The sequence below is a fragment of the Myripristis murdjan genome, chromosome 8 (assembly GCF_902150065.1).
Source record: "Myripristis murdjan chromosome 8, fMyrMur1.1, whole genome shotgun sequence".
NCBI classification, from domain to species: Eukaryota; Metazoa; Chordata; class Actinopteri; order Holocentriformes; family Holocentridae; genus Myripristis; species Myripristis murdjan.
The window spans coordinates 21,361,540-21,388,999 of NC_043987.1; the positions used below are offsets into that span (position 1 = coordinate 21,361,540).

At 42.8% G+C, this 27,460-nt stretch overlaps 1 protein-coding gene across 2 annotated transcripts in view; it reads left to right on the forward strand.

Annotated features, from left to right (window-relative positions):
• Positions 1–1,231: 1,231 nt before the first annotated feature.
• olfm2a (olfactomedin 2a) overlaps positions 1,232–27,460 on the forward strand; it is a 44,185-nt gene continuing 17,956 nt past the window's right edge. The window contains exon 1 of one of the 2 annotated variants that reach the window (XM_030058146.1): positions 1,232–1,659. In XM_030058146.1, the coding sequence (XP_029914006.1) occupies positions 1,603–1,659 (57 nt within the window). In that variant the 5' untranslated portion in view covers positions 1,232–1,602. Of the gene's footprint in view, positions 1,660–22,672; positions 22,817–27,460 lie in introns of those variants that run through there. The other variant, XM_030058145.1, reaches the window with a different exon arrangement.

Sequence of the window (27,460 nt, forward strand, 5' to 3'; positions counted from 1 at the left end):
GGAATGACAGAGGAGACATTTACCTTTTAATGCATTACACACACACACACACACACACACACACACACACACATACATTTAGCTATAGATAGATAGATAGATAGATAGATAGATAGATAGATAGATGGATATGTAAAAAAAAATAATAATAAACTTGGGGTAGGATGGGCAGAAGATGCTGTTATATTATTCATACCCAATTCAGGATTGCCAGAGGCCACAAGCTCATCCTGTCAAAAATGCAGGGTAATCACAGGCCCACCAGCCGAGCCCTGGAACACAGAGCTCGCATGAGTGCATGTTCACACAGGAGACAAACATACATTCACATACTGAACACTCATGGGCACACACGGATACACAAACACACACATGCATGCACGCACACACACTTAGAATACATACCACTCCCCAGTGCGAGTACATGTACACATACAGTACTCAAATATATACAAGCCCTATGTGCACCAGCCCCAACAGACACCTGTCACAGAAAAAACTTATTAGAATTCCTAACCATGACTTCATTATCTCTGCTGGCTAATGACATTCATTATCTTCATCTTAATCAGGACAAGAATAATCTTTATCATTTCCCTAAACCCCAGATAATCCCTCCATGTTAGCACCTATATTAATTGAACACGACATGAAGGTATTAATGTTGTTTTGACAATCACTATCCAGGTCTTTCACAATGCACACAGTTATCAGCTCCAATCAGTGTGTGCTGATAACCAAGACGTCATTATCTCCATGCTAAATGTCAACCCTTTCTTAAATCCTGTGTATCTGTCATTGTGCTGGAAATCCATATTGTGATGGTGAAAAACACTGTCAGTGAAAGCATGTTTCTCTATCTATCTATCTATCTATCTATCTATCTATCTATCTATCTATCTATCTATCTATCTATCTATCTATCTGTCTGTCTGTCTGTCTGTCTGTCTGTCTGTCTGTTTTGTTGAATTAAATATTGCCAGTGCAAGCAGGTCTCTCTCTCTCTCTCTCTCTCTCTCTCTCTCTCTCTCTCTCTCTCTCTCTCTCTCTCTCTCTCTGCCCCCACCACCACCACTCCCCCATCCCCCGTAGACGCACGCACGCACGCACGCACGGCTAAGCTGGGCTGCATCAAAGAGTGGTACTTCTTTGAAACGGCTCCCAAACACATAGATGTGCTGCTCCTAGCGTCGACACCTCGCAAGCACAGCAGTCACCTTCCAACCTCTGCGACTCTCCTCCGCTCTCCTCGCTCAATCGCAGCTGTCTTTTTTTATTATTATTCTGCGAGGAGAGGACCGCTTGTCGTTTTCGCCCAGCTACAGCATTTTGAGAGACTTTTCGAGATTCGGAGAGATTCGAGATTTTTGCTTTTGCTGCCCACAAAAGAGTCTATGCTCCACAAAAGACACAGGGCTGGTCGTTTCTCCGAGCCAGAGAGGGCTGCCGTGCGTCCTGGTGATGAGGTTGGTGGCGCACAGCCGACAAAGCATTAAAGGAATCCCTCTACATCTGAAGAAACCGCCCCAGTAAGGGAACAGGAGAGAGGGGGGAAGAGCTGCAGGAACTAGTGTGGGCTGGGACGCTGTCATTTCGACTAGGATGCATCTCTTCAGTGCCATGTTCCTACTTGTGATGTTAGCTGTCATGCCCTGTGAGGTAAGGACTCCAGCACAACCGCTTGCACGCTATGAATAAACACTGTGTAAAAGTTGCTAAAGCAGCGCTGGACGTCTATGTATGAATTCTCAAATATAGAGAATTCAAGTAGGGGATCAACGCCTCAATAAGAGCTGTACTACAGCAAAGAGGGGGGGAAATGCTGGACATCAAGTGCGAGGACTGTGTGCATGGTGCAGCATTAAACAGGCTACGGAATAAATTGTTGTTGTTGTGAAGGTTTCTTCATCTATAGTGTATTGTCGAGAGTCAAGGGCAGAGAGAGCACAAAGTTCAGAGGAGATAAGCAGGAACAGTGATGTAGTGGAGAGTAAACCGCCTTAACTCGATTCATCCACCTTCTTATGTCGGGAACAGCGTCGGCACACGTTTCTAGCCTGACAGAAATCTTGATGATGTTAATTTGTATTTTACAGCCCTGAGGAAAATGATGCTGGTTATGTGAGGGTAGAAAATTACAAAAATGTATGAGCCCTTGTTTTCTAAAATAATAATTACATAATTAGTGTCTGTTAAATTTAGCAGCTCCTGTACCTAATCATGATCTCCGAGTGGAGGTCATAGTTTACCCACCTTTACATCTAGCCTACCTCCACATCACAAAGCCTCAGGGGCTTCCAGGGAAACACCGATTATATCCGATTACGTTGATTAAACCGGGAGAGAAACGAGCAATGAATGACAAGACTGACAGTTTAGTTTGCAGGATACGTGCGCGATTTGTGGCTGTGAATACGAGCCTGGGTTATTAGTGGTGAACGAGACCAGCGCCTATAAATGTTTGTTTCCTGGAGACGTGTGTGTGTGTGTGTGTGTGTGTGTGTGTGTGTGTGTGTGTGTGTGTGTGTGTGTGTGTGTGTGTGTGTGTGTGGCCATAGGCTATGAGACTCGAGAAAAGCCATGTCCGTTTACCCAAAATGACGAGCCCTGATGTGACACTTGTAAATTGAAGTGAAGGACGGTAAATTATTTGACCCAGAAAAGCTTTCCGAGTCAACGCAGGAGCATTTGAACTTGCAGGGGTTCAGCTGGCCATGACCGCTGATATAGTATTGAACAAAACCCCATGCCAGCTTAGAAAGTATTACGCTTAGGGACTGCAGTCAGGGAGGGTACAATTTGCCTACCATTTAGGAATGCATAAATCGATGGATAGGAAAAAATGAGCGTGGACAGCGCCGTGTGGCACCTTTGGTTAAAAACAGCAGTCCTGTAGCGATTTCAGCACCACGGACAGCGCCTCACCGTACCTTTAATGTTGAGCATCTCCATTTGGCCACTAGGCTACCATACAGCTTCCAGCCAGTTACAAGGAGGAACTAGAGTAATCCCAAAATACATGTACGCAAATGCAACAGCAAAATTATAAACAAACGTATAGGAATATGCCATCACTACCAGAAGAGATGAAATATGTGCCATAAGATTACAATCAGGCCTCCAACGTTGTGTCCCACATAAGAACATCATACAGATTTTTATATATTATGTTATACAAATATTATGTAGATATTATACACACTTTTTCAGTGACTCCCGCTACTACTCTCTGACAGCTCTACAGTGTAGAGTGACTAGTCTTTAGTAGTGCTGGCAAGATGTCTCTGTTACAAGCCCTAGTCTAGAGGAAAGGGGCAGCACCATAAAATAGCGAGCAAGAAAAACTTTAATTATATAGCACATTTCATCCCAGGTGCTTCACAGAATGTGAGCTACCATGTAAATTACAGGCACAAAAAGTGCATGCATGGAGTACAAATGAAAACATTAGACATAAGTAAACAAAATTAAGACAACCACATGAATAAAACCAGTGAGTTAAAAACATTAAGAGCAATTAAAATAATCATAAGAATAACCCTGCCACGAATTGGAAATGGAAGAGTGGCCTTTTGTTTTACACAAAACTTAAAGAGCACCAACTCTTTAAGTTTTGTGATGTTTGAGACAGTGGAAGCTACCTGCAGTACACATCCATCAATAAGATGTTTCACTCTAATCATCAAGTAAAAAGCAGACAATATTGCTAATTTATCTATCAGACTGATAAGTGTTTTAATTTAATTCGATTAGAAATGGAGACATACAGAAATATGCAAGGGCAGTTCTGAATCAGTGCACATCAATGTCTCATGCCATGTGTCATGTCTACTGGTAGGCAGGAGACTGCAGTTGACCTTTAACAGAGGTGGAGCCCACAGTATGTTTTCAGTCTGAGGGATGTGCACTCCATGCAGTGAGAGACGAACAGATTGTAACCCTAAGAGTCAGGGTATAACATACTGCACATATGGTATTGCACTGATGCCATTTAATATCGCACTGAACTTTATGAAACACTTGAATTCGCTGTCTTCTACAAAGACACAGTACTGTAAGAATTTTGAATACACTTCAATTCATATTTCCCCGACAGTAATCCGCAAGTCAATTTTTTAAAACAGTCGAGAATACGACAGAAAATGTAGCTGATGTTTTACTATCATCTCTGAATTGGTGGAACCATTTCCCCTGCCTCAGAAGGTTCATAATTTGCCTTGGGGGACAATTTGTTATAAGTGTTTACATTAAATATTTAAAGGACTGAGAGAAAATATGATGCCACCCATCTTCCCCAACATGGCGCTGCAAACATAAAGAATTGATGAATTCTGGTGTATCTCCTGCAATAAGGGTAACTTTCCCCACCAGCAGAGTTGAGATATCCACATATTTTCACACACAGTCGCAGCACAGGCCTGTATGAAATATTCAGAGGGCTTTAATGAGACAGATGCAGTTGCTCATTCACTGCATGTGTTTGTTAAGTACCCACAAAGCCCAGGGGTCCAGACTGCCACTGATACAGATGGCACCTGCTTGACCTTGGCACTGATGCCTTGCTATGGTGAGCACGTCAAGCCACACGACAGGACAGGCTGACATGAGTGCTCACCATACAAGCATGCGTGTCTCAATGTGTGTCAAAATGTGCAGTGGATGTGTGCGTGTACATGCATGCTAGACATTATTGGCATCTGCTCAGACAGGGTGAGAACAGAGGTGTATTCCTCCAGATGCAATGCCAAAGAAATGTCAAGAATTCATTTCCCATAAATTTGTAAATCTAATTTGAAAAATAAAAATAATTCGAGGTGTCCCAAATATGCAGGCTGTTTGTGAAAAGTGTTATCATTCTGAATCAATCTTTTTTCTGATGTCCTTTTGAAAGTACCAGAAATTGTTATCATTTTGTGCAATAAATTCTTTCACAAGGCGTCAGTCTTATTCAAATGATGGATATCTCATTTTAGCACAGAACTTTTCAAATGCAGGATATGCCACGGGAGAAAACTACATGGTAATGACTGTTGTCAGTGCAGTTTGAAACAATACTACGCTGGGAAAATGAGGATTCAATAGAGTTTTCTGTGGTGAAACTCAGCTGCTTCCTCTGAACCGCCTGCTTGTTATTGTTCTGTTTAGCCTCTTTATTGTTCAGAAAGTGAATTTATTTTAACAGAAGACATTTTGATTCACAAGTGAACTTGTTTCATGGAAGATGCTCCCTTTATGTAGACTAGGACTTGAATCTAATGTGATTAAAGAAATTCATGTGAACTGTGACACAGATATTTTAGAGCTGTTTAACACCAACAGATAAAGATAGCAGGAAAGCAACATTCAAACAAGCAGTCGATGCCAATGGTTCTGATACAGATGGCAGCACTGCAGTGTTGTCTTAGCAAGATTTCAGTGTTAGTGAACACTTTTATCACAAACAAGGTTTTTTGATATTTGCCTGGTGAGAAACATCATCTCCACTATCATGAATAAATATAGCTTTTTTGTTCAGAAAGTAGGGATTTAAATAAATCAAAGTCAAACTGTCAAGTGGATATGTGTTTAGCAAAATGATGCTAGAGCACAAAGATCAGTGTTCTACGAACACTGCTTTCAAACTGTCTTAAAAAGCACAATGGAGGTAATATTGTTGAAGTAGACAAAAAAAATGTAAAAATACTTTGTCTTGTTTTCTTTAACAGCTGAAATTCTAAGTTGTTAGGTATAAAGATTGTTTCATGTACATGAAAGACTCATATTACAGCTTGGAGCATGAAACGTTGTTGTGGTCCCATCAGAGCAAAGTGGTGTCATGGGAATGTAGTTATTGGTTTAAGATGTCTGGCCTCGAAGACTCCCTCTGCTAGCATGGCTGAGAGTGATGGAAATGAACACTTGCTTTGGTGTTTCTCTGTTCAAACACCCAATGCAATGGGGGGAGAGAACATAATTGCTTGTCATTGTCAAAGAGAAAGACAAAACCCTCTGTAAGCAATTGAAAGGCTGCATTTTTCAGTAATTTACTTGATCCCCTCTCTCACTGGGGAGCTTGATAAACAATCAGTTCAAATAGACTACCACTTAGGACTCTTTAAATTTTGCTTCCTCATTCTAGATTGGCGTGATGATTGCACCAGAAACTAACCCACCGGTGGTCGATTTATCGTTAACAGGCAAGCAAAGGGGGGAACTGTTGTAAATGCATGTTGCTGTTTAAAATCCAGTTTAGCCCAAAACATTAAGCTTATTTATGTTCAGCTGATTATACAGTGCCTCTGAGTGCTGTAATTTAACTGTTACTGAAAGGAGATGGCATTATTGAGGCAAGTGTAAGAGTAGCTTGGATAATTCTACAGAGAGAGGGCTGCGTTTGCTGTGTCAGGCTCAAGGTTATTAGCGAAACCTGCCATACATTAGCTCTGAATCCACACACAGACAGCCTCAGTGATATAGAGCAGTAAGCTGACCTAATGTTAGAACTATCTACAGTATCGCCACATGAGAGGACAACTAGGACAGACCTCCGCTCAATCAGAGCCAGGCAGGACAAACAGCTGGGTTGGCTGTTGTCCAGTTCAGACAGCTTTAAACAGTCCACTGACCTGGCAGTGAAACCCTTTGGCCGAAAATCTCCTTTCCTGGTGCCAGTCCAATGAGAGTAAAGCAGCACGGACGCAATTAAACCCAATCCCTGGATATGAGTGTGATCGAGCCACTTTGGGTAAATTCCTGTCCTTGTCTTTGCGCCAAATGCCTATTACACAGCAATCTTACCAAACCAAGTAAGCTTGTCATACGTTGTAAAAAAATGTATTTTTTTTTATATCCCTCTGCTATGAAAACAGTTTACTGCCAGTGAACTTACCTGTTAAAAGTCCCGAGGAATGTGACCGAGCAGTTGGACAGTAATCAAAGAGGAGTGGAGATGTGAGAGTCGTCCATCCTTCTCAGGATGAAGGACACGAGGAAGCAGGGCTGGAGAGAGTGTGCTGTGCCAAGCAGTGGCCTAACTTCCACCTAGGGAATTAAACAAATGAAAAGCTGCAGGAGCAGGGATGTAAATCTGCCAGTGAAAGGCAAGGACACACACCACAGTTAACCTCACCTTGCCCTGATAGGGCCTGTCCAAAGCTTCTCTTGACCACCTTGGGGCATTGCATGATCCACATCGTGTCTTTACTCCTGGCCCTTGTAAGTAGAGGGCCAAGCTGAGACACACAGACACAGTTACAGTAGAGTGCATCTGAGATAAGATCATATAAGAAGCTCACATTTTCTCAGTTGTGAAATGTAACAATATTGGAGACATTTTCTCACATACACTAACTACACATTCCTAACTATACAAACTAATTGCCAATAAAATCTAAGCTTGTTGTAATTTTCAGGTGTTCCGTGCCCTGCTTAGACATTTAGCCCACCTAACCTAATTTCTGTGTTGTGCCTGTCAGTCAGCCACAATCATGTTTAGCAGTGTGTGGGTGAGTGAGTGAGTGAGCAGGCACAGCTAGATTAGGCTTACATCTGCATCCACCTTCATGCACCCCCTATTAATATACAAAGGTGCTGCTTCACAATCAGCCACAGATAATGAGGTTGCATTATGTCTGATTCATCACTGCTTGAAGAGATTGAATAGTATGTGCTCGTGTCATGGCTGATTAGTGTAGAGTTTGAATCAGTGCCAGATAATGAAACTGTATTGTGTGAGTCAGAACCTCACCAGTGTAAAGAGATCTGTTTCATAAAAGAGATACTGCTTAAGAAAGGGGGTGGGAGGAGAGAGGGCTATTGAGCCTTTTGTGCTGCCCACTATTCACTCCCTCATCTTAATGTTTGATGTGCTTTCATGTAGCCCGCTTCTTCTCCATCAGAGTAAATTTGTGTGTGTGTGTGTATGGTGAAGGGAGGGGTGAGGACAGGGGGCACTGGGGTGTACATGAGTGTATTTTTTAAATGGAATAGTCTGTTCATATTCCAGTGCAGCGTGGTTTGCATTGATGCACCTGTTTCTGGGTCAGTTTTCTAAACACAATGTGGCCATGACTCACAGAGGGACGATATTAGCGTGAAATGTGGTGGCAGTGAGTTTTCTGCGGTGCGGCCCCGGGTGAAATGGGTGAATGATTTTACTACTGCAGTGGCTCGGACGTGGCACGGAGGCAGGCAGCGATCTGCGTGGTAATTGGCTAACAGATGGAATACTGGGTAAAGGAGCGTGTGAGGTCAGTGACCTGATTCTCATAGTAACGCCGCGTCCCTGTCAGGGTCGCTCTCCGGAGGTAGATAGGGTGTGTCAGCATGTCCTTACCTTTCCCCACTCGGTCGCCCTTTGCTCCAAACCTGTGTCAGAAATTGACCAACGATGCTGTTGCGTGTAAATGCTTGTATTTAGTCCATGTTTTAAATGACCACTTAGTCATTCGGAGCCACAGACTGACCACTACTTATCCCTGGGGTCTTTTGATGCTCGGAATGACCTCTGATGCTGTTTTCTGTCTTGCTGAAAACCCCAGAGGGGTGTTGTCCTAAAATGACGATCAGCATCCCCATGGACCGGTCAGCCTGTCTCTACGGCTGCTCATAATCATCATTAGAAAGGTCTTTGGGGTTTGAGCACTGACCTTTCACATTTATACATGGCAGCTAAACAGCAGCTGTAAACTTTAGGACAGACCACTTTGGGGCCTATATTTTTCCTTTTTTTTTTTAGCCTTCACTAACCCTTGATTTCCTTTCCAAGTAATGTTGTATTGACTGATGGATTCACAAACAATTTCTCTTAATCCTTTTCCCAACTCAGATAATATATAGGTTGTTGTGTACTTGCTGTCGACAGTGTATAGTGAGATCAGCTTGACTGGTGGAACGAATATCATCCCTATATCGCATTCTCTCCCCCACTTTCTCTTTTTCCTTCTGTGTGAGTGTGCTGGAGGGTGCAGGACTCCCAGAGGTTTATGTCTGTGACTCTAAGCCAGAGTGACATTTCTCTGACAACACCCAGAACCAGGCACACACACACACACACACACTCTCTCTCTCTCTCTCTTTCCCCTCTGCTCCTCTAGTTCACAAACATGTCAGCGATGGGTTCCACCAGGGACAAAGAGCTGAACAACCAGTGGAATCGATACAAACAAACAAAACATTGCTGAGGCTCTTAAGGCAGTTGCAGGGTGTCATATGAGTGATAGATGCCAATTAGAGCACAAGGATGGGTAATCGTCTGATCAGCGCTTGATACGCTGCCACCAGTCACCAGGGTAACAACAGAGGTAACCTTAGTAACTGCTGCCATGGGGATCACCCAGCATTTTTGCGTCCATCTGGTCTTTTTTTTTTTTGCGTTGCAGCAGGCACCTCCTGACCAGTTTTCTGTACGACCTTGCTTTCCCCTGCTCGATGAATCTTTTATGAGCCTGGCGATGTGGGTTTCTGTGTAGAAGATTGGAATATAAATATGGCTGTTGCGCCTAGAGCTCCTCTTCCCTCTCTGATACAACAGCTTTCATAAGCAGAGACTGAGCAGATTGGGCAAGCTGCTACCTGAGCGGTGCTCCTCACATCTCTTCACTTTTATTGCAAGACACACATCCTGTATCAGAGAGCCGCATGCATTCCCAGTCACTTAGGCATACATTCTGGCTGTGACTGCTGGATGTCACATCACTGGACAACATATGACACTCCTGGGAAATCTTATTTTCTCTTGACATGGGATGGATTTCATGTCAAATTCCTCGTGGACATAGATTTTATGCAGCTACACGGCATAGTTTGCTCTGTCTGACAGAGGCTAGTTGATCATCATTATTTTTACACATGCACGTCACCTGAAGTTGAAAGTACTATCACCATCTGACATTGAATGACAGGAGATAAAAAGAGGACACCAAAGTAAATCTCAGTTGAACTCTATCTACCCTGTCTTGTTTTCTCTCTTTTTCCTTCCCTCTTTTATCTCTGTCTCCCCATTCCTCCCTTTCCTTCTCACTATTTCGTGGGATTCTTGCTACCTTTATTCAAGAAAATCCTGTCTTCACCACCATGTGTGAGTGTGACAGCACTGCCTCCCATGTTGAAAGCTAACTCAATCGCAGGGCTTTCATTTTAGGGATAAGGGATGAGAGCTATGTAGCGCGGCAGAGGCGGGTGGCGAGAGGAACCTTTTAATCGATGTGTTTGTCGCGTGGCACTGTCACAGCCACTCAGTAGGGCCATTGATGAGGGGGGCTCTCTCTGACTGCGCCAAGGCTTAAAGGCTCCAGTCAGGGAGGCGTGGGAGCCCAGCAGCCACCAGACACTGCTGCATATCAAGCAGGCTGGCAGAGCTGCTCTCTGCAGCCCCATGGTGGGGAAGGTAGAGAGGTCCTTTGATAGAGACACTACATGTAGGAGAGAGGAGATAACAAGATGCTCCACTGGAAGGAACACTAGCTTACATCACATTATGCTGCCTTCTAAACCACTGGGATTCCTAAAAGTCTCCAAATACACGCAGACACAGAGGCGTGTAAATTTTGACCACACGCCACACCACAACACACCTGGAAGAGGTAGTCAAAACTAGAGACTGTCGTATGTCTATGTTGCTAAGGAACTGGAAACTCATTCACTAAAAATCTTGTTTGACTTTATACTTGAATGATTCGTTTCAAAGAAAAAAGAAAAATGCATGAATTAAAATACTATCTGTGGCTTTCAAGGCGTGAATAACAAACGCAATGCACCTCAGCTTTGATGTATTACAGACAATTAGAGAAAACTGATGTAGCCTGCTGACTTTTGCATCAATTTTTCATACATCAGAAGTTTGGCTTGGATTTGGTCAGAGAACCTTTTAGAAGCAAGGATCTGTCAGCACAATGCATTGACTGCTCATTATGCCATTTTTGATTACTGACTGAGTATAAACATAGAACTCACTTTTGAAACACTGGCCTTGAGCTTGCCCTGAGTTTCTCACTCGCAACATTTTTCATTTCCTTGTTTCAGTAATCTGCAGCCAGTTCATCTTTTGAACTGTAAAGAGAGCATCCTTTTCCTCCACTAGGCCCTGAGTAAAACTCTTGGTAATGAGCATGCATCTCTGGACCTCAATACTGTGTAAGAGCGTGTGCATGTGTATGTGCATGTATGTGTGTGTGTGCGTGTGTGTGAGTGTGGGTGGGTGTGTGGGCAAGGAAAGTGCTTAGTGGTGAGCACCTAGTATTTATTTGGCTTCTTCCATGACAATAAACACATACAGTTTACACACACACATACACACACACACACACAGATGAATGCTGTGGGTTGAAGATACTGTGGCGATCAGTGGTGGTGGGCAGGTTGAGGCGGTGTCAGAGTACAAAGTGGGAGGATGTGAAATGGGTTTGAATTAGTGCCCAGTGGAGTAGCTGAGAGACAGTAGCTAAGCATGGTAGCGTGGCTGGGAAGTGAAAGGGGAGAGAAAGAGAGAGAGAGAGAAAGAGAAACAGAGAGTCGGAGAGTGAAAGAGAGAACTGAGACAGTGGAGTTGGTGGGAATAGAAATTGGAGTAGATTGCGGACAGAGGTGGAGGGAGAAAGCAAGCAAGAGTTCCTGCCGACTGTGCCTGCAGGGTTATTATCTCTCCCATCCTAATGAAGAAGAGAAGAATAATTAGACGCCTATCGCTCCGTCACCATGATTTTATTCCCTTCACTGGCACTGACACTCCTTGCAGATTTTCTTTAATTAGCTCCACATCGCTAAATCAATATGGCCATGACCATGACTAAACAATGGCATGCGAATCCTGTCTTTTGGGTGAGAGAGGCACATTTGGGCAGGAAACAGCATGACGAGAAGAGGAAGTGTTGACAGACAGGATGAGAGGAGAGTGTGATGAAGACTGACATTTCTGTGAGACGGAAAAAGAAACTTCATGCTCTGATAAAAACCTGCTCTCAGGATGATTAGAATCTCCGCTTGCTTCATGTGTGATAATATTCACATTCACATTTATTGCACTTCCCCTCCTTTTGTTCATGTGTCTATACTGGAGACACATTCAATGTCAGTAACTTGCTGTATTGCGCGGCGAAGAGGGAAAAAGGGACGGATTGGCACAAATGCCTTAAAAACATTCCGTGGCACATATAGGAGACAAAGGCTGATTTGTCTTCCTTTGTTCGTCGTGACCAAGACAGTTGATGGCACTGTCATGTCAGGATGCTATGGGATCCAGTGCTTTAATCCCCGTCATGTTTCTGAGCTGCAGAGTTAAGTGCTCAGGCTACATTAATGGTGCTGTGATGAATAGGTATTCAGGAGAGGTTTCTGTCTAAGACTTAGTGCCTCAGGCAACTGGCCCTCTCAGGCCCAGTTCTCATCTCTTGCACTCCCCTTGGTGAGAGTAGCAGCATGCAGGCAGCTGGTGCAGGCATCTCCAGAGAAGGAGGAGTACTTCTCACTTGTCAGACACATTTTTCTACTTAGTATGTTAGGGGTCGATAGCTGCAGCCGCCATGCTTTAATCTGTGTCGATTTCACCCAGACAGCCCTGAATAAGACTATTAATGAATTAATGAAATTATTAATAGTGGCCAGTGAGATTCATCCGATTAGGGGGTACTGCATGCTCACTGTGTTTCCTGTTGAGACGGATTTGTACCTGCAGCAAGATGTCAGATGTGCTTGATTGCAGTTAAGCACCACATTAACGTGGAGGAAATTTGAAAATTGTCATATTATCATTGACTGCGGGGGGGGGGGGTTGACTGAAGAGTCCTCCTTATAAGCCTTTGCTCTGCAAATCAACATGAACACCCGATTGTTGAAGCGCAGAGGTGGGCTCTTTCATGGATGTCATTAAAATTTAGATCGGTGATTTAATCTGTGGGTGGCAGAACTGTCCCCAGAATGTGTTACCCTCTCATGCTCATTATTAAAGGGTATTTCTATTATTGTAATCTCCCACGCTGAGAGGTTGGGGCTTATTTCTGAATGTATTCTTGTCCATATTACCTAAGGCAATCAAGTATAGTCAACAATGATATGTCCCAGGATGGATGAGCCACAGACTGGCATGTCTTAAGGAGAGAAAATGGAAATATTTATGTTCACGATTAGCAAAGGAAGCGCCTCCTTAAGGGAAAAATCATTTCCCTATCCCTCCTTGTGCCTGAATGGAATATTAATGCAAGAGATGGCTTTTCTGATATCATATCTCCCAGGCTCTACTCACAAATATCATCATTAAGCACCATAGATACGTGGCGTGCTCAGACTGGGAAACAGATCGACGCTGCACAACATCCTGCATTGATTATATTCCTGCAGACTGAGACACACACATACACAGAACTACACACAGCGACTGTTTGCACTGTGTGCACCCACACACCCACACACCCATTTTCATGAACACACACAAACCCTGCAGTTAAATATAACACTTTTTTTTTTTTTTTGGAGGGGTGGGGGGGGGGGGGGTGGGGAGGGACTGAATTGAGGCAATGCTGCACAAGAAGGCCTCATAATACTGTCTGTATTACTGTCTGGTACTGTCTAAATGTTGCATCTTTAACTAAGAGAGCATTGTGTGCCCTTTGGCAAACAAACTAGCCCCCTGCAGTACCACTGAAGGAGTAAACTGTTCACTGGCATTATAGGGCCTACATCTCCACCTTGCACTCACCAACACTCCCCACGCATGACAATTCTCATCTCACACTTGGCTAACTCTGCGGAATATTACGGGCTTATATTTGATGTACAGCCCTCTCATTTCTGCTCTGTGTGCTCATTTTCTCAAGAATGTTGATTTTTTTCCCTCGATATTTGTTTGTGTAATCACTGTACGGATCGGTGGCTCCTCATACTGACAATGCAGCCAAGAAGTCGCAGATTACATAGCTGGAATCATTGGCAGGGTGTTGGGGGAAGGCAAAAGAATCATAGGCTTATACTCGACTGTTTATTTACAGTAATAATCCTTTCTAGTCTTTCCATTGGCAAGGAAGAACTCTGTGAAAACATACAACAATGAGCTAATTTGTTTATCTACAAGTTTCTCCTAACCATTTTTGCCTATAAGTCATTTTGGTTGTACAGTAAATGTAATATTAAGTTAAGGGCTGTTTTGGGATTTCTCTTCACTGCACAATGTGCCTGTGCTGTACTAATAATGTCTGTCTAATTAAATGTTACAGCTTCCTTGAACACTAATGACCTGAAGACAGAGGATGCAACTGGAGGGTTCAGTGTGTGAGCTCTGTTGGCTACCTTGGCCCCTTTATGTATATATATATATATATATATATATATGTATATGTATATACATAGATAGATAGATAGATATAGATAGATATAAATATAGATATATATACCACATAGCTTATGCGTCTTGGTCATTGTTTTTTTGTTCTGGACCATGTCTGAGCACAGGGCTTGAAGGTTTTGTTTGTTGTTGTTTTGTATTTTTATTTTTATTTTTATTTTTTTTCCTAACAATTGGCTGCAAACTCACTGTCAACCACAGACCGGTTAATTGGCACAATCTCACTGCTCCTCTCTGGTCCTGTTAGATCTGCTGTTGCAAACGTGGCAGAAAACAGACAAGATGTAAATTTATCACTTCAGGGAGCTTCAAATACATCACCCGCTCTCTTTTTTTCTCTCTCTCTCTCTCTATCTCTCTCTCTCTCTTCCCAACACTGCTCTCTCTATTTTACAACCTTTTTGTCACTGCTTTCGCCCACTCTTGTCTTATATTCTCAGGCTTACCTTCCTCTGGTGTAACTTCCTTTAGTGATTAGCTAATCACTCTAATACCTTCAGTCTGTGACTAGGTGACATGTGTAAACATTGACTCAGACGAAAGGCGAATGAGCTAACTCAGGCACTTTGTCCACTGGCTGTCTTTTTAGACATCTGACAGAGTACAAGGCATCTAAGATTCACTCTCAGCCCCTGAATCTTGTTAATGAATACATCATTAATAAAACAATGTACTTTTGCCAGTACATTAATAAGACAATGGAATGGCACTCCGCTCTAGCAGTGCAGAGGCAAATTAAAAAATGCTGTCAGCAGCAATAGCAATATACAGTATAGGTGCCTAATAGAGATATATAAACATTAGAATGGCAAAACAGATGCACTTTATTGGCCTCTGCTGTCTAGCACTGAGCTGCTGTTTGAGAAAAAATGATCCTGCTAGCACTCAGCCGAAGAAAAGTGACCATTTGACGGAAAAAAAAAAAAAAAAAAAAACTCCAATTATTCTGGGAGATAGTGACAAGACCAATACCACAAGCTCGGTGAAGGGCATTTTGATGAGGGAAACGGCCATGGGGGGCAGTCTCAATTATCAGGCTTTCTTTGAGCTTCAGCTACCTTTCTGTCAGGTTGAAGATTCCTAATTTGCAGTCAGTAATTACTCCATTTACAGGAATTCCCTTTCCTGTCCTTACTCCCTAAGCAACAGAGTGAATGTTTGATTAGTTGGATGGGAGAAAAGGTCAGGATCTGGCAGTGGCTTCCAACTGCTTGGATCCAGAGAGGGGAGGGTTTTGTGGCACATTGGTAATCAGGTCATGGAGGTTGGATGAGCCAGGAAGTGATCATAGTAATTGTGTGTGAGAGTGTGTATCTTTGTGCGTATTCGTGCGTGTGTGTCTGTGTGCAGTGATTTCAGTCAGGGACATTTGCCACAGGAAGTGCTGCGCTGAGCACTCATTCAGCTGCTACTGTTGGCATGGCTAGGTGCAGAACAGTGGCTAGAGTCATGCTGTGCTGCAGAGCGCATGGCAGCTGATTGCTGCATGTACTTCTGGCCCACCACTTGGATCAAGGCTTTTCTGCTGCATGCCTAAACTCAAACTCCGTCTGAGATCAGTGTCCTGCTTGTCCCTGATTGAGCTGAGATTCAACCTGATACCATTCTGTAAAACCCTGTGAATAATAATGTATCATAAGCCCTCAGCAGTTGGCGGGATTGTAACCGGTAATCAGTGACAATCAATCCTGCTATGGATAAAATATGAAAGCACGGTTCATCAGCATGTTCATGAAGCCTCTAAGAAAAAGAATATTGATCTGGGATCACTGTTGACAGCAAACACAACAATGTCAGCCTCGGTGTGGCTAAAGATGTTATTTTAGTCCTGGAGATATTTTCTAAGTGAGGGCACTTGTCTTCAGTAAGCTCTAATAGCTGTACTGTAAAGACAATGGATAGACACACCACAGGCTATTGTTGGTGTGTTACAGTCAATACAATGAGGCAGACACACTTACTCTATTGATTTTCTTTCCCATTGGAAGGACTGATTCACACCTGTTAACAGCCAATATCATGTAGTTAGGCACTTCAGGGCTAAGCCTCGGGCCTAACACTAGCATTGTTGGGTTTCTTACTTTTCTTTCTTACATCAGTGACTGAGGTACAACACATGTGCATGTCACAGCTCAGCCAGTCTCTCACGCAACACTATGGGCACCAGCGTTATAGGGTATAGTAAACATTTCACAGCTCAGTGGAGAGAAAGGGCTGCACATGCAAGCACACACAAACACAGACACAGTATTAAAACACATAAACAAACATAGGCAGGTATATATAAGGCATCAACATATGAGTCTCAAATCTCATACACTAATTTTAAAATCAATGCATCAATATTAATTTTAGATCAGATCTGTGTTTGGGAGCTCATAGTCCTTCATCTGTGTACACGCCTTGTAAAGCTGCACTGGTGCACGCTCAACATGCAAGGTTAACGACTTTCATGTAAGGTCTGCATGCAAGTCATATGTATCATGTCCTCATGCTATAATTTATGTGCTGTCAATGGCCTGTGTGGTCGCAGCGGCTCCTGCTACAACAATCCTGCTGTGGCGAATGCTACTTGCATTATTGAACCCATTCAGTCCAATAGGATATTGTAGCTGTACTTTATGTATGCAGGGGTCGATGCGTGTGTAAAGTCCTCCTGTGTTATGGGTCTCTACTGGAAAATGTGAAAGCCCTGATGGGCTCCCTTAATTAAAAGCCTGTAGGAGCAGTTAATAGATCAAACACTCAATGTTGAAAGCACACCAGTGTGTCTCCTGCTGGACCCTGGGGTTGAGCCTATTTATGCCATTTAAACAGTTGCCACGGTAATAAGGTCACACTTTGTTTAAGCTGATTTTGATGTTGATACAGTCAGAAGGCAGTGGGCCTCCATGTCCGTCATCTAATTAATGGATTATGACTCAGAAAACTAGCCAGCATTCTTAGAACTGGATGACTCCAGCTTGTTTCAGAGCTCAGGCGACGGCCGGGCTCCTGTGTGGCCTCGATGCCTCAGTCGTGATGGCTCAGTACCAGTATGAGGCAGGTCTGTTTGCCTAGCTGAGGTGTAATCTGGTATTTCATTCGTGTCTGACACAGAAAGAATCTGTAACTGGCTCTGTGTTTATGCTCTGTGAGACTGTGGCTAGCGCTTTCTGCTCCCCAGTATTGTTATCTCACCCAGAGCTCGTCCCTGCAGCCCCGGGGCTTTGTAGCGCTCTGCTGCCATCCACGGGTGTACACACATGCTGCCATTTCTGCAGTTGGTGGGCATTTTCACCGTTTGAACTGATTAAAAATGCCCTTTATAGAACATGCCCACAGGCTAGGAGCACAATGGATTTTTTTCCCCCTTAGATGTTTATTATAAAGTGCAACACCATGTTGGCTTGAGAGAGTAGATGTGGATGTCATGTTTTGAGTGCATGCACGTGTGCAGACTTGAGGCCAAGCATGTGATAAACTAGTTAATATCACCAGTGAGAATTTATTGGCTGAAAACAGGAATGGAAGATATGAGGATGCATGCAGGTTGAAGTGATATGATGCCATTTCTCTTCACTGACAGGGGGCCAGGGACAGGGACAAGCACAGAGAGTGAGAGGTGACGGTAAAGGCAGAATAATTGTCACAGAAGAAGAGAACAAAAGGGAGAGGCAGAGAATTAAAGATAATGGCACAGCAGAGTAGCAGAGAGAAAATGAGGCTGGCTGATTATTAGAATGGAAATTGTGAGAAATGGCTGTGAAAATTAATCAGAAAGGATTAAATTAATACAGGTTAAATGGCTGACTTCCTCTCTAGCTAATATTTAATGAAAGCTTGTTCTGCCAACAGACTCTCTGATTAGACAGTTGATTGGCAGAGCTTGGATTCCTTTGAGGTAAGGCAGATTGTCCTCATCATACTCACTAGTCCCATGCTGTATTAAGTCCTTCACTTTATGAAGACTTCACTTTTTACAATTTATGACTTCTGACCTGTACTCTATAAAGGGAATTTTAAAACAGAAAGCACTCCAGTCTATATGGCCAAAGTGACCATGGTGGTCTCAAATGAAAAGATACCTTAAAATAGGGGATCAAGATTCAGAGGTGAAACACCTTAAAAGAGCTATGATATGAGATTTTCTCGATGATGGCGGCTTCCTTGAATTTCATTATGATTTTATAGTGCAGCCAAGAAAAAGAAAAAAAAAAAGAAAGACTTAAAATAACAAGAAAAATAGAGGGAACCGCAACACATACTGCAATCACACTCCAAAATCCAAATATAAGCTATAAAAAAACACCACACATTGCGAAACTGAGGGGAAATGAAAAAAAGTATATGTTTCACCAAGAAGGTTTTTTGATATGTTGATGCCAAGCATGACTGTTTGCATTTCAGTGATTTTTTTATAGAAATAACTAGACCTCTGAAAGGTCTGGGATTTCATTTAGTAAATAAATCATGATTTTTACTCTCACATGTAATTGACTTTGAAAATATATTTCCAACTAGGATATTAAAACAACTTTTACTATGATAAAATAATGACAAAACGGAGTAGGAAGCACTGATATATCACAAAACTTTCATAAGATTATTGTACTGTGAACAGTATTGAAATGATACATTGGGAGCTATGAGCACACCATATCAGTGTGTGTGCATGCATGTGTGTGTGTTTGTGTGTATGTGTGTGCGTGTGGGTGTGTGTGGGTGTGTGTGGGTGTATGTGTGTGTGAATTATCCAGCTTACCTTGGTTTCTAAATTATTGGGTCTGGTTGGTCTCTTTAAATTCTGATTTGAAAACCACCATCTTGGATGATTTTCTTTTGCCACCCAGCCTGCTCTCAGTTCAGCTCCAGCCCCCTGCTTGAAGTGGCTGAGTAGAAGAGCCAGGTAGAAATGTAGATATATAGATACAAGGCACAGTATAGCTGCTAGTGCATCAATGTTTGAAACTCTGCTGCCCCCCTGTGAATATGATGCTTACTGCATCCCCTCTGGACAGCTCTGCTATAGAGAGCCTATAGAATGGCAAACCACAGAAGACAGCAGTCTGGCATCTGCTGTGTGAAGCTCTCGCCAGCAGTAACACTGCGGTTTCTTCACTCCTTTAATTTGGAGTGTCAGCACTACTGCATTCACACAAATCTGTTAATGTCATTTCGTTACGAGTGATTAGACAGATTATGCATGTTAAAAAAAAAAAAAAAAAAATTGCCTGTCCAAAAAAATGTTTGAGAAGTCTGTGGTTAGACAGGCTCAAAAAAACCTAGTTTCAGTTTTTACCATCTGGCAGACAGTTCCCTCAGGAAGGCTGAACCGTTATAAACATTAACTCTTTGAAACCTGAAGTCACTTGAATTGAATTCACTTGAATTCTTTCAAAGAATCATCACAAAACAACCCCGACAAAAATTGTAACATTGTGAAAAAAAAAAAAAATAGCCAAAAATTAAGAAAACAAATTATAAGAAAATCACCTTAAAATGACCAGAATATTATCACAAAAAATGGTTAAAAAAAAAAAAAAAAATACAGGACAATTACCAGAACAGGAGCAGAAACATGACCAGAAAATGAGAAAGAAAAGTAAATTACAAGAAATCTTTATTTATAACTATTATAATTCTCTATTTAAAAAAAGGGGGTAAAAACAATGAAAATTATAAAACTTAAAATTATAAAAACAACAATTAAAACTTTAAAAACGTAAAAATAAATAATTAAGTAAATCAGTTAATTAAAAACCTTTCAGAACAAAAGTCTGCCCACAAGTTCCACGGGTCTGAAATGGTTAATTTGTGTCTGAATCTGTTGGGATTACTAACACTCAGGGAGACAGACAGAACCAGAAGGCCATATGGGACATGCAGTGGGTGTTTATCTAGATGCTCAGATAACTGAGTCATTCTTATTTATATTAGATTTATTTGTTCTGAGTTGGTGTCTCATCTCAAGTTTTTACCATTGTCACTAGATGGAAAATGGTTGTGATGAATTTTGACTTTAAATTTGTTTATCGATTATGACTTTGTTGAGGAAAAGCACTTTTGCCCAGATTTCCACATTGGTACAACAAAGGCTATCTGATACTGCTGCTCATAATTTATCTTATACACATTTGACTGATTGGTTTAAATAAACACAATCTAGACCTGAAATACAGAAGACGCCTCTCTCTTAGATGAACATCTGATCACTTGTGTGAAATGTAATGAGATGAGCTAAGTGAATTAACTTGACTCTCTCAGGTTTGGCACCGTGCCTAATCCTGGCTGTTCCATAATGGTTCTTGGCTTTGGGCCCTGTCATAACCAGGATCAGAAAACCTGCAGTCATGAGTATACTTTGCATGTCCGTGCGTGTGTGTGTGTGTGTGTGTGTGTGTGTGTGTGTGAGTGAGTGTGCGTGTTTGTGTGTGTGTACCACGTTTCATAGAACCACTTTTTCTTCAGCAGAACTTCTCAGTCAGACATGGTGCGCAGTGTGACTCTAAACGGTGATGCCACATGCCCCCTCACATCTTCTTGATGCCTTCACAGAAAGTGACAACTACATGTCACCAGACTCAGTCTTGCATAGCAACAACAACAGACACCAGCTCTGGTGGATGTAATTCATATGACGACCACATGGGGGCAGTCTTGCTGCAAAAATTGCACAGCTGAAGCGAGAGTGGTGCTGGAGCCAGCAGGTGAGCTGAGGCGCGCTGACATTTTTTGGATGGGTCTCAGAAAGCTGTCTCCTCTCATATCACATCACAGTGCACCCCACACAGCGAAGCCCATATCACTCACACTGCGTGACTGGATGGGGAGGGGAGCCCAACCATGGCTGACAAAATGAATAAGTCAGCAGACCAGGGAGCAAGCAAGAAAGGGAGATGACTTGGCCATTTGGTCTGAGCAGGCCATTCTGTCATCATTACGCATTGCTGTTGAGGGTGTAAAATGAAAGTGAAGCAGAGTCCCTAAGGTGAACTGACACCGAGTGGCAGAGCTGATTTCAGGTCTGAAATCTGACTCCAGCTTTCCAGCTGTAAACATACTGAAAGCTCAAAACATTTGAATCATAGCAATATACCAATGATAAAACATATGCCAACTGGAAGATAGCTTCCCGTTTTACTTAAGGGAGGAGAGCACAAAGAAGAAGGCATTTCATGGCAAATCTAAAGTTTTATTTATCAAGTTAACATCCGAAGTGTGCTGATAGCTCTTATCTCTTACAAACAATCGATGTCATCAACTCCCACAATACAATTTCCATGGAAATCTGTCCTCATAGGTACAAGTTGGATAGCATCAGCAACACATGGTAAGCGGTGAGTGCCAAGAAGACACTATAACTGTGTGTGGCGATACGCGGAGGGTCGAGTGGGTAGTGCAAGATACTGTAGGAGTGAATGTTTAGGGCTGATTAAGGAGGTGTCACGAAACAGAATGACGGATGAGCTGTCAGGAGCAGTCGTGGGCTGGAACACCTCACCTTCTCCCACATTTATACCTTGCGAAACCACCTGCCCATGTCGCCTCCACAGCCGCCCCAGGCATCCTTTCATTTATCCGTCAGACCCTCTATTCCCTCAACTCTATCCAGGACAGATGACATGAAGAGGCCAATACTGCTGGACAGCCTGCGGACTACTGTGCTTAGGAAGAACTGAGAACACACCATGTTATTTTGTCACCTCACTCAGAACTCAGATCCCCTCTCTGATTTTGGTTTCCCTCAGATCTCCACCCCACACAAAATGTGTGTGCGCACACACCAAGATGTGAGTCATAAAAGAACAGGCAAATGTCAGAGAAAGAGCGAGGAAAGGAAAAGAATGGATGCATGCATGCAAAACAGGGCTGGCAAGAAGAGAGCAGAGGCTGATTGGGAGGGGATGAGACAGAGAGGCAGCCAATGCGCAGCTCTGCATCTTGAGAAAGAGAGAGGGAGAGAGAGGGAGAAATGAGGGGAGAGTGAGGGAGTGAGAGAGATGGAAAAAGAGAGAGAGAGGGAGAGAGAGAGAGAGAGAGAGAGAGAGAGAGAGGGAGGGGGTGAGTCTGTGAGTCAGTCACTCTGAGAGGGAAGATTCCAGCGTGATGCTGTTGGATGTGAGCTGCTTTCCTCCTCTACCCGGTCTCTGGCTTTCCCTTTGACTAAGACTGTGGTGTGAGAGCCTGGTCTTGTGCTTTACCAGCTCTGTGGCTGTGCTGCTGCTCGGGCTCAGGCTGAGGCTGACTGACTGGTTCCCTGTCTAGGCTGTGTGATCAAGTGCCGGCAGAGCAGAGTGGGGTTGACTGGAACCGAGGTAGGGCAGAGCAGCGAGGGCTGGCTGGAGGGCCGTTTGTGCCGGGGCCCGGCAGGCAGGAAAAATGAGTGTTCCCATGCTGAAGATCGGGGCGGTGCTCAGCACCATGGCCATGGTGACCAACTGGATGTCCCAAACACTGCCCTCTCTGGTGGGACTCAACGGGACCACCATCTCCAGAGGGGGCACCTCCGAGAGGATTGTCAGCGTGCGTAACTCCTTTCGCATTATTGCAAGTGTGTGTGCACTGTGTTTTATATGCAGTGTTACTGCTGTGTGCATGTAAGAAAGCAAAAGAGAATGGGACAGAGGAAAGAAGGTGACACAGCAGGGAGACAGAGAGGGAGAGAGTGAGATGGGGAAATTTGGGAGGGTGGAGGTATGTGAGCTTGGAGCTTGTGTGTTGTGGTGTGTATGTGTGTATGTGCAGATATCTGCACAAATAGCAATGGCACCGGGTTCTCAGGGCAGGGTGCACGAACAGCATGGGGACTAAGAGGGGTCTGTCTCAAGGGCTATATTGCATTAATGAGAGAGAGATAATGGAGGTAGGCATGCATGTGAAAGCAATGCTCCAACCAAGTGTGAGCGATGCACATGTTGTGAGTGTTGCATTAAGTATGAAATGGTTGAATTGTGAGCCTGTGACTGTGAGTGATGGTGAGAGGTGGAGGATGCAATGTGTACGGTCATGGTAAATCATATGTTTTTGCTGGGGTGACAGGGGGTGGAGAACAGTTCTGAGTGATGCTCAGGCTGATCCCATCTGTCAGTCAGCTCCGGGGTGGGGAGGATGCTGTTCAGATTCAGAGGTGATGGGGGAGCCGGGGAGGTTGAGACTCTGTTGCAACTATGTCTTATTTCTCTCTCGCTGCATTTGTCTATAAATCCTCCCAATCCTCCCTCTCTCTCCAATACAACACACTTGACTTCGAGAAGGTGAAATGTATAGTAGCTGAATGGCAGTGGCATAGGAGTGTGTGTGAAGTGATGATGTCTGTTGTTATTTCGTCAATGTCTTACTTGTGTCTCACATACGCATACAAACATGCTGGCACTGTGTTGCCCATATATCTATGAGTCTCAGCCTGCATATGGGAGATAAGAAAGGCAATTTTCAAATTTCAAGCAATGGAATGATTTTGCCATTTTCTGGATCATTAATAGTGAATGATTGTCTTTGTCCCTATCTTAAATGTTGTTCTGGAACTTTATCCAGTGATGAATGCTTTGCTGCATTGAAACGACTGAGCATCCCAGGGGATCTGAATCCATCTGGGTGTATGTTAGTGTGTGTGTGTGTGTGTGTGCATGTATGTGCTTATGCATGTATGTATATGTGTGATGGCATTTTTGTCGCAGGGGTGAAGGTCCATCTGTTTGAAGTGGACTCTATAAGTATGGTTTATAATTTATAAGTGTTCATTTAAACATCTGTTACCCACTTTGCGTCTACTTTATGTTGCAGTGAAGAGCCAGGTTGAAACCTCTTCAGAGGAAATGTCTGAGCAGAGTTTCATCTGTTTTAAAAATGTTGACGTTGTTGGCAGGTCAGTCAACACACCTAGCTACAAGCACTGGCTCCAAAATGTTTTTTAATATTTAGTATTATCTTCTCTACAAGTTAACTTTTGGTATCTGCAGGTAACTTCAAGTACAGCATCAAAGTTGAGATCAAATCTCTGCAGTGGTATCAAAGCGTAAGACTTGTTTGAATTATTCAGTGTTAAATTCTATAGCTGAACACTGGTCAATTCCCAGTCTTAGAAGGTGTGATCCTATTGGATTTCCCCCCTGGAGATCATGAACTGGATAAGCATCTTTTCAACTGGATGCAGTTTTGAGGGGGTAAATTATACGAAAAAAAAAAAAAAAATTATAACAACAAATGCGCTTTCCAGCAAACTCATTCAAATCAAGACTTGTGGCTCATTATTTCTATTTCAAATGATTGCATGCAATAAAGCAGCTTTGATTGGACAATGTCTTAGCGGCAGCCCGCATTCTCAATGAGTGAAGGAGAAATGCCGTTATTGAAGTTCATCTCAAAGTTTCATCAAAAGCAGATGAGCCAGTTTGATGGTGCCAGGAAACACTGCACCAGGCTGTTGTGATGGGAAATGTCTTCACTTTGAGACAGGAACATCCCCCTCTCATAAACAATGGCAGAGTATGAAACATTAATGTAAATCCTCGCCTCAAAGTGCCATCACTATTAATGAAACATTTGCCTATGACAATCTTAGAAGCAGTCATGAGTCATAGAAATGTTTAGAAGCTCTAATCAAAGACAATCTAGCTCTGGTGTCTTGACATTGTGGCACTTGCATGCCAGTGGCTATGCGTGGCTGCTCCACACTCCTGCATCTCCCATGCATGCTGCGTCCCATATTCTCCCAGCTCAGAGCTATAATCAAAGTCTGCTTCACTTGCTTTCCGCCCCTGTCTTCCAACCAGCTGATCCAAGAACACAGCTGACAGAGTTTATATGCGCCTTTCTGTGACGGCACCGAGCACAACATTGCCTGGATGTTTGTACACATCTGGAAAGGGCAAAACCATGTTTCTTAATGAGCCAAAGGAAAGCCTATAACTCTCTCACACTTTGGGAGTGGAGTGCACTGCAGTCAATCTCCATCTTAGCAAGTCATTTAGTCTCACAATGAGCCTTAAGAATCTTGCTTTTCTTAAAACAAGTGAAAAAAATCTGCTAGTGGGAAGAGATAATCTTGCTTATTTCCACTGCAGATTCAAGAAAATTATTGAAACAACTTGATTCGTACTGGAAACATTTTGAGGACTGAATATCAGACTTAAATGACTTGTTAAGATGGATTTATGTATTCATTGTGGCTATACTGTATGGCACAGCCAAGTACGCTCTAAATGTGCCAGGCATGTATAGGCTATAGACTGGACCTTATTTATAGCTGCTGTTATAAATGCTGTGTTCCTGTGGGTCTGAATCTGCGTGGGGCAGCAGCAAACACCTACATATGTACATACGTAATACTGCATGACCACAGAACAACACATTTATTTTTTTTGGTTTCTGTTTGAATGCATTTGTATGTGGTGTGGCTGATGTCAGTGTGAAGTCGGTCACACACAAAGGGCTGTCCCTCTGATTTCTGAAATAATAAGAAAGCTGTGAAGCAGAAGAGTGAAGAAAATATTCCCGGGCATCAGAGGAGAGCGTGGAACAAACAATGGCAGCGCACAAAAGGGCCGGGGCTGTGATTCTGATTGGGAATACCCAGCCTCCGTCTGTCAGCGTGTGTGACTGTAAACTTTATCACATCCACAGTGCAATCTAATAAAGCGGATTGTTAAGATCGATTCCTGGCTATGGATAAAAGATTAAACACTGCTGCACATTTTTATGGCAGTACTATGCTTTTATGTTTATCGTGCTGCCTCTGCCCGGGTTTATATGAGTTCAGACCCTGGCAGGTGTCCTCCACTGGCCGTTAAATGTGAAGTGGTGTGGAGAGCCACAGAGCGGCAATTGGAACTTCAGGGATGGCCATTCTTGTGATATGTTTTGAAAGTTCTCATTTCAGCAACTAATAATTTGACAGCTTGTACCCACACTGAAAAAAGAACATTTAGTCCTATATTCAGTCATAAAATCTTGCTTTTCTGAAAATGTGAATATGTTAAAAAGTGAAAAAATCTGCCAACACGGTGGGATAATCCCACATTTCCAATATAGTTTCATTTCTTTCTTGAATCTTTATCGGAGCAATTATAAATAAGTTGAAACAAGGCAGAATAAGGCAAAATTCACGAAACATGTTGACTAGCACTGGAAAAAAGTGGAATTATCTCATCGCACTGGCAGATATTTTCACTTTTTTAAGTTTTTTCAAGTTTTTAGGATTATAGTTTTAAGATACTAAATGACCTTAAAAATCATTTAGTGTCTTAAAATCTGAAAGCCATAGTATTTTTTAGATACTTAATTTATGTATTTATTTGTTCATTTGGGGACAGAGCAAATTAATTTTAAGACTAGAGGGAGGGTTTTTTCAGTGAGCTGTATTTGAACCCAGGTTCTTGGTCCAAATACATCTGTCAGTTGTTGCACTGAAAAAAAAAATCTGTCTTATCAAGTCATTTAATCTCAAATTTGGTCCAACAAATCTGACAGGGGGATGAGATAATCCAATTCTAATCATCTTGTTTCCAGAATTAAGTGTCATTTTCTTGATACTAGTTGGCTGACCTGCCTTAGTCTGTCTCATTTTAAAAATATTTAAACTTGTTCCAAGAAAACAATCCTGATACAAGAGAAACTGCACTCAAAGCAAGTTGGGTTGTCTCATCCCACTGGTAGATTTCATTTCTCTTGTTTTAACAGAAACAAGATTTTAAGGCTGAAAATAAAATTAAATGACTTGCTGGATGGAGAAGGAGATTTTCTGCAGTGTGGACTAATAATTGGGCTTTTGTTGCCTTCCTTTGCCAGCGTGTTATATGAATTTGTGAACTCACTTGTGAATCTCTGCTTCAGCCTTCAGAACCATTTGGATCGCACCATTCACACGCCACTGCAGTCCTTACTCTCCTCCACTGCAAAACTGACAGTGTTACAACAGTTGATACAGTGTTTTCTCACACTAGCCACGGTGCCTCTCTCGCCTCCCTCCTCCTTTTCGCGCCAGTCATGATAGAGCTATCTTGTACCCGTCTGACAGTGGAGTGGATGCCAACTGCTTTTCACCACGGCACCCAGCATGCCTCTAACAACCTGCTCCCAAAAGTGTGCAGTTAGAGCCACACTTTTGTGGGCACTGGACATTGGTCAGTGTCAATCATTTTACCTCCAAAAGAGCTCCGACCGTTTCGC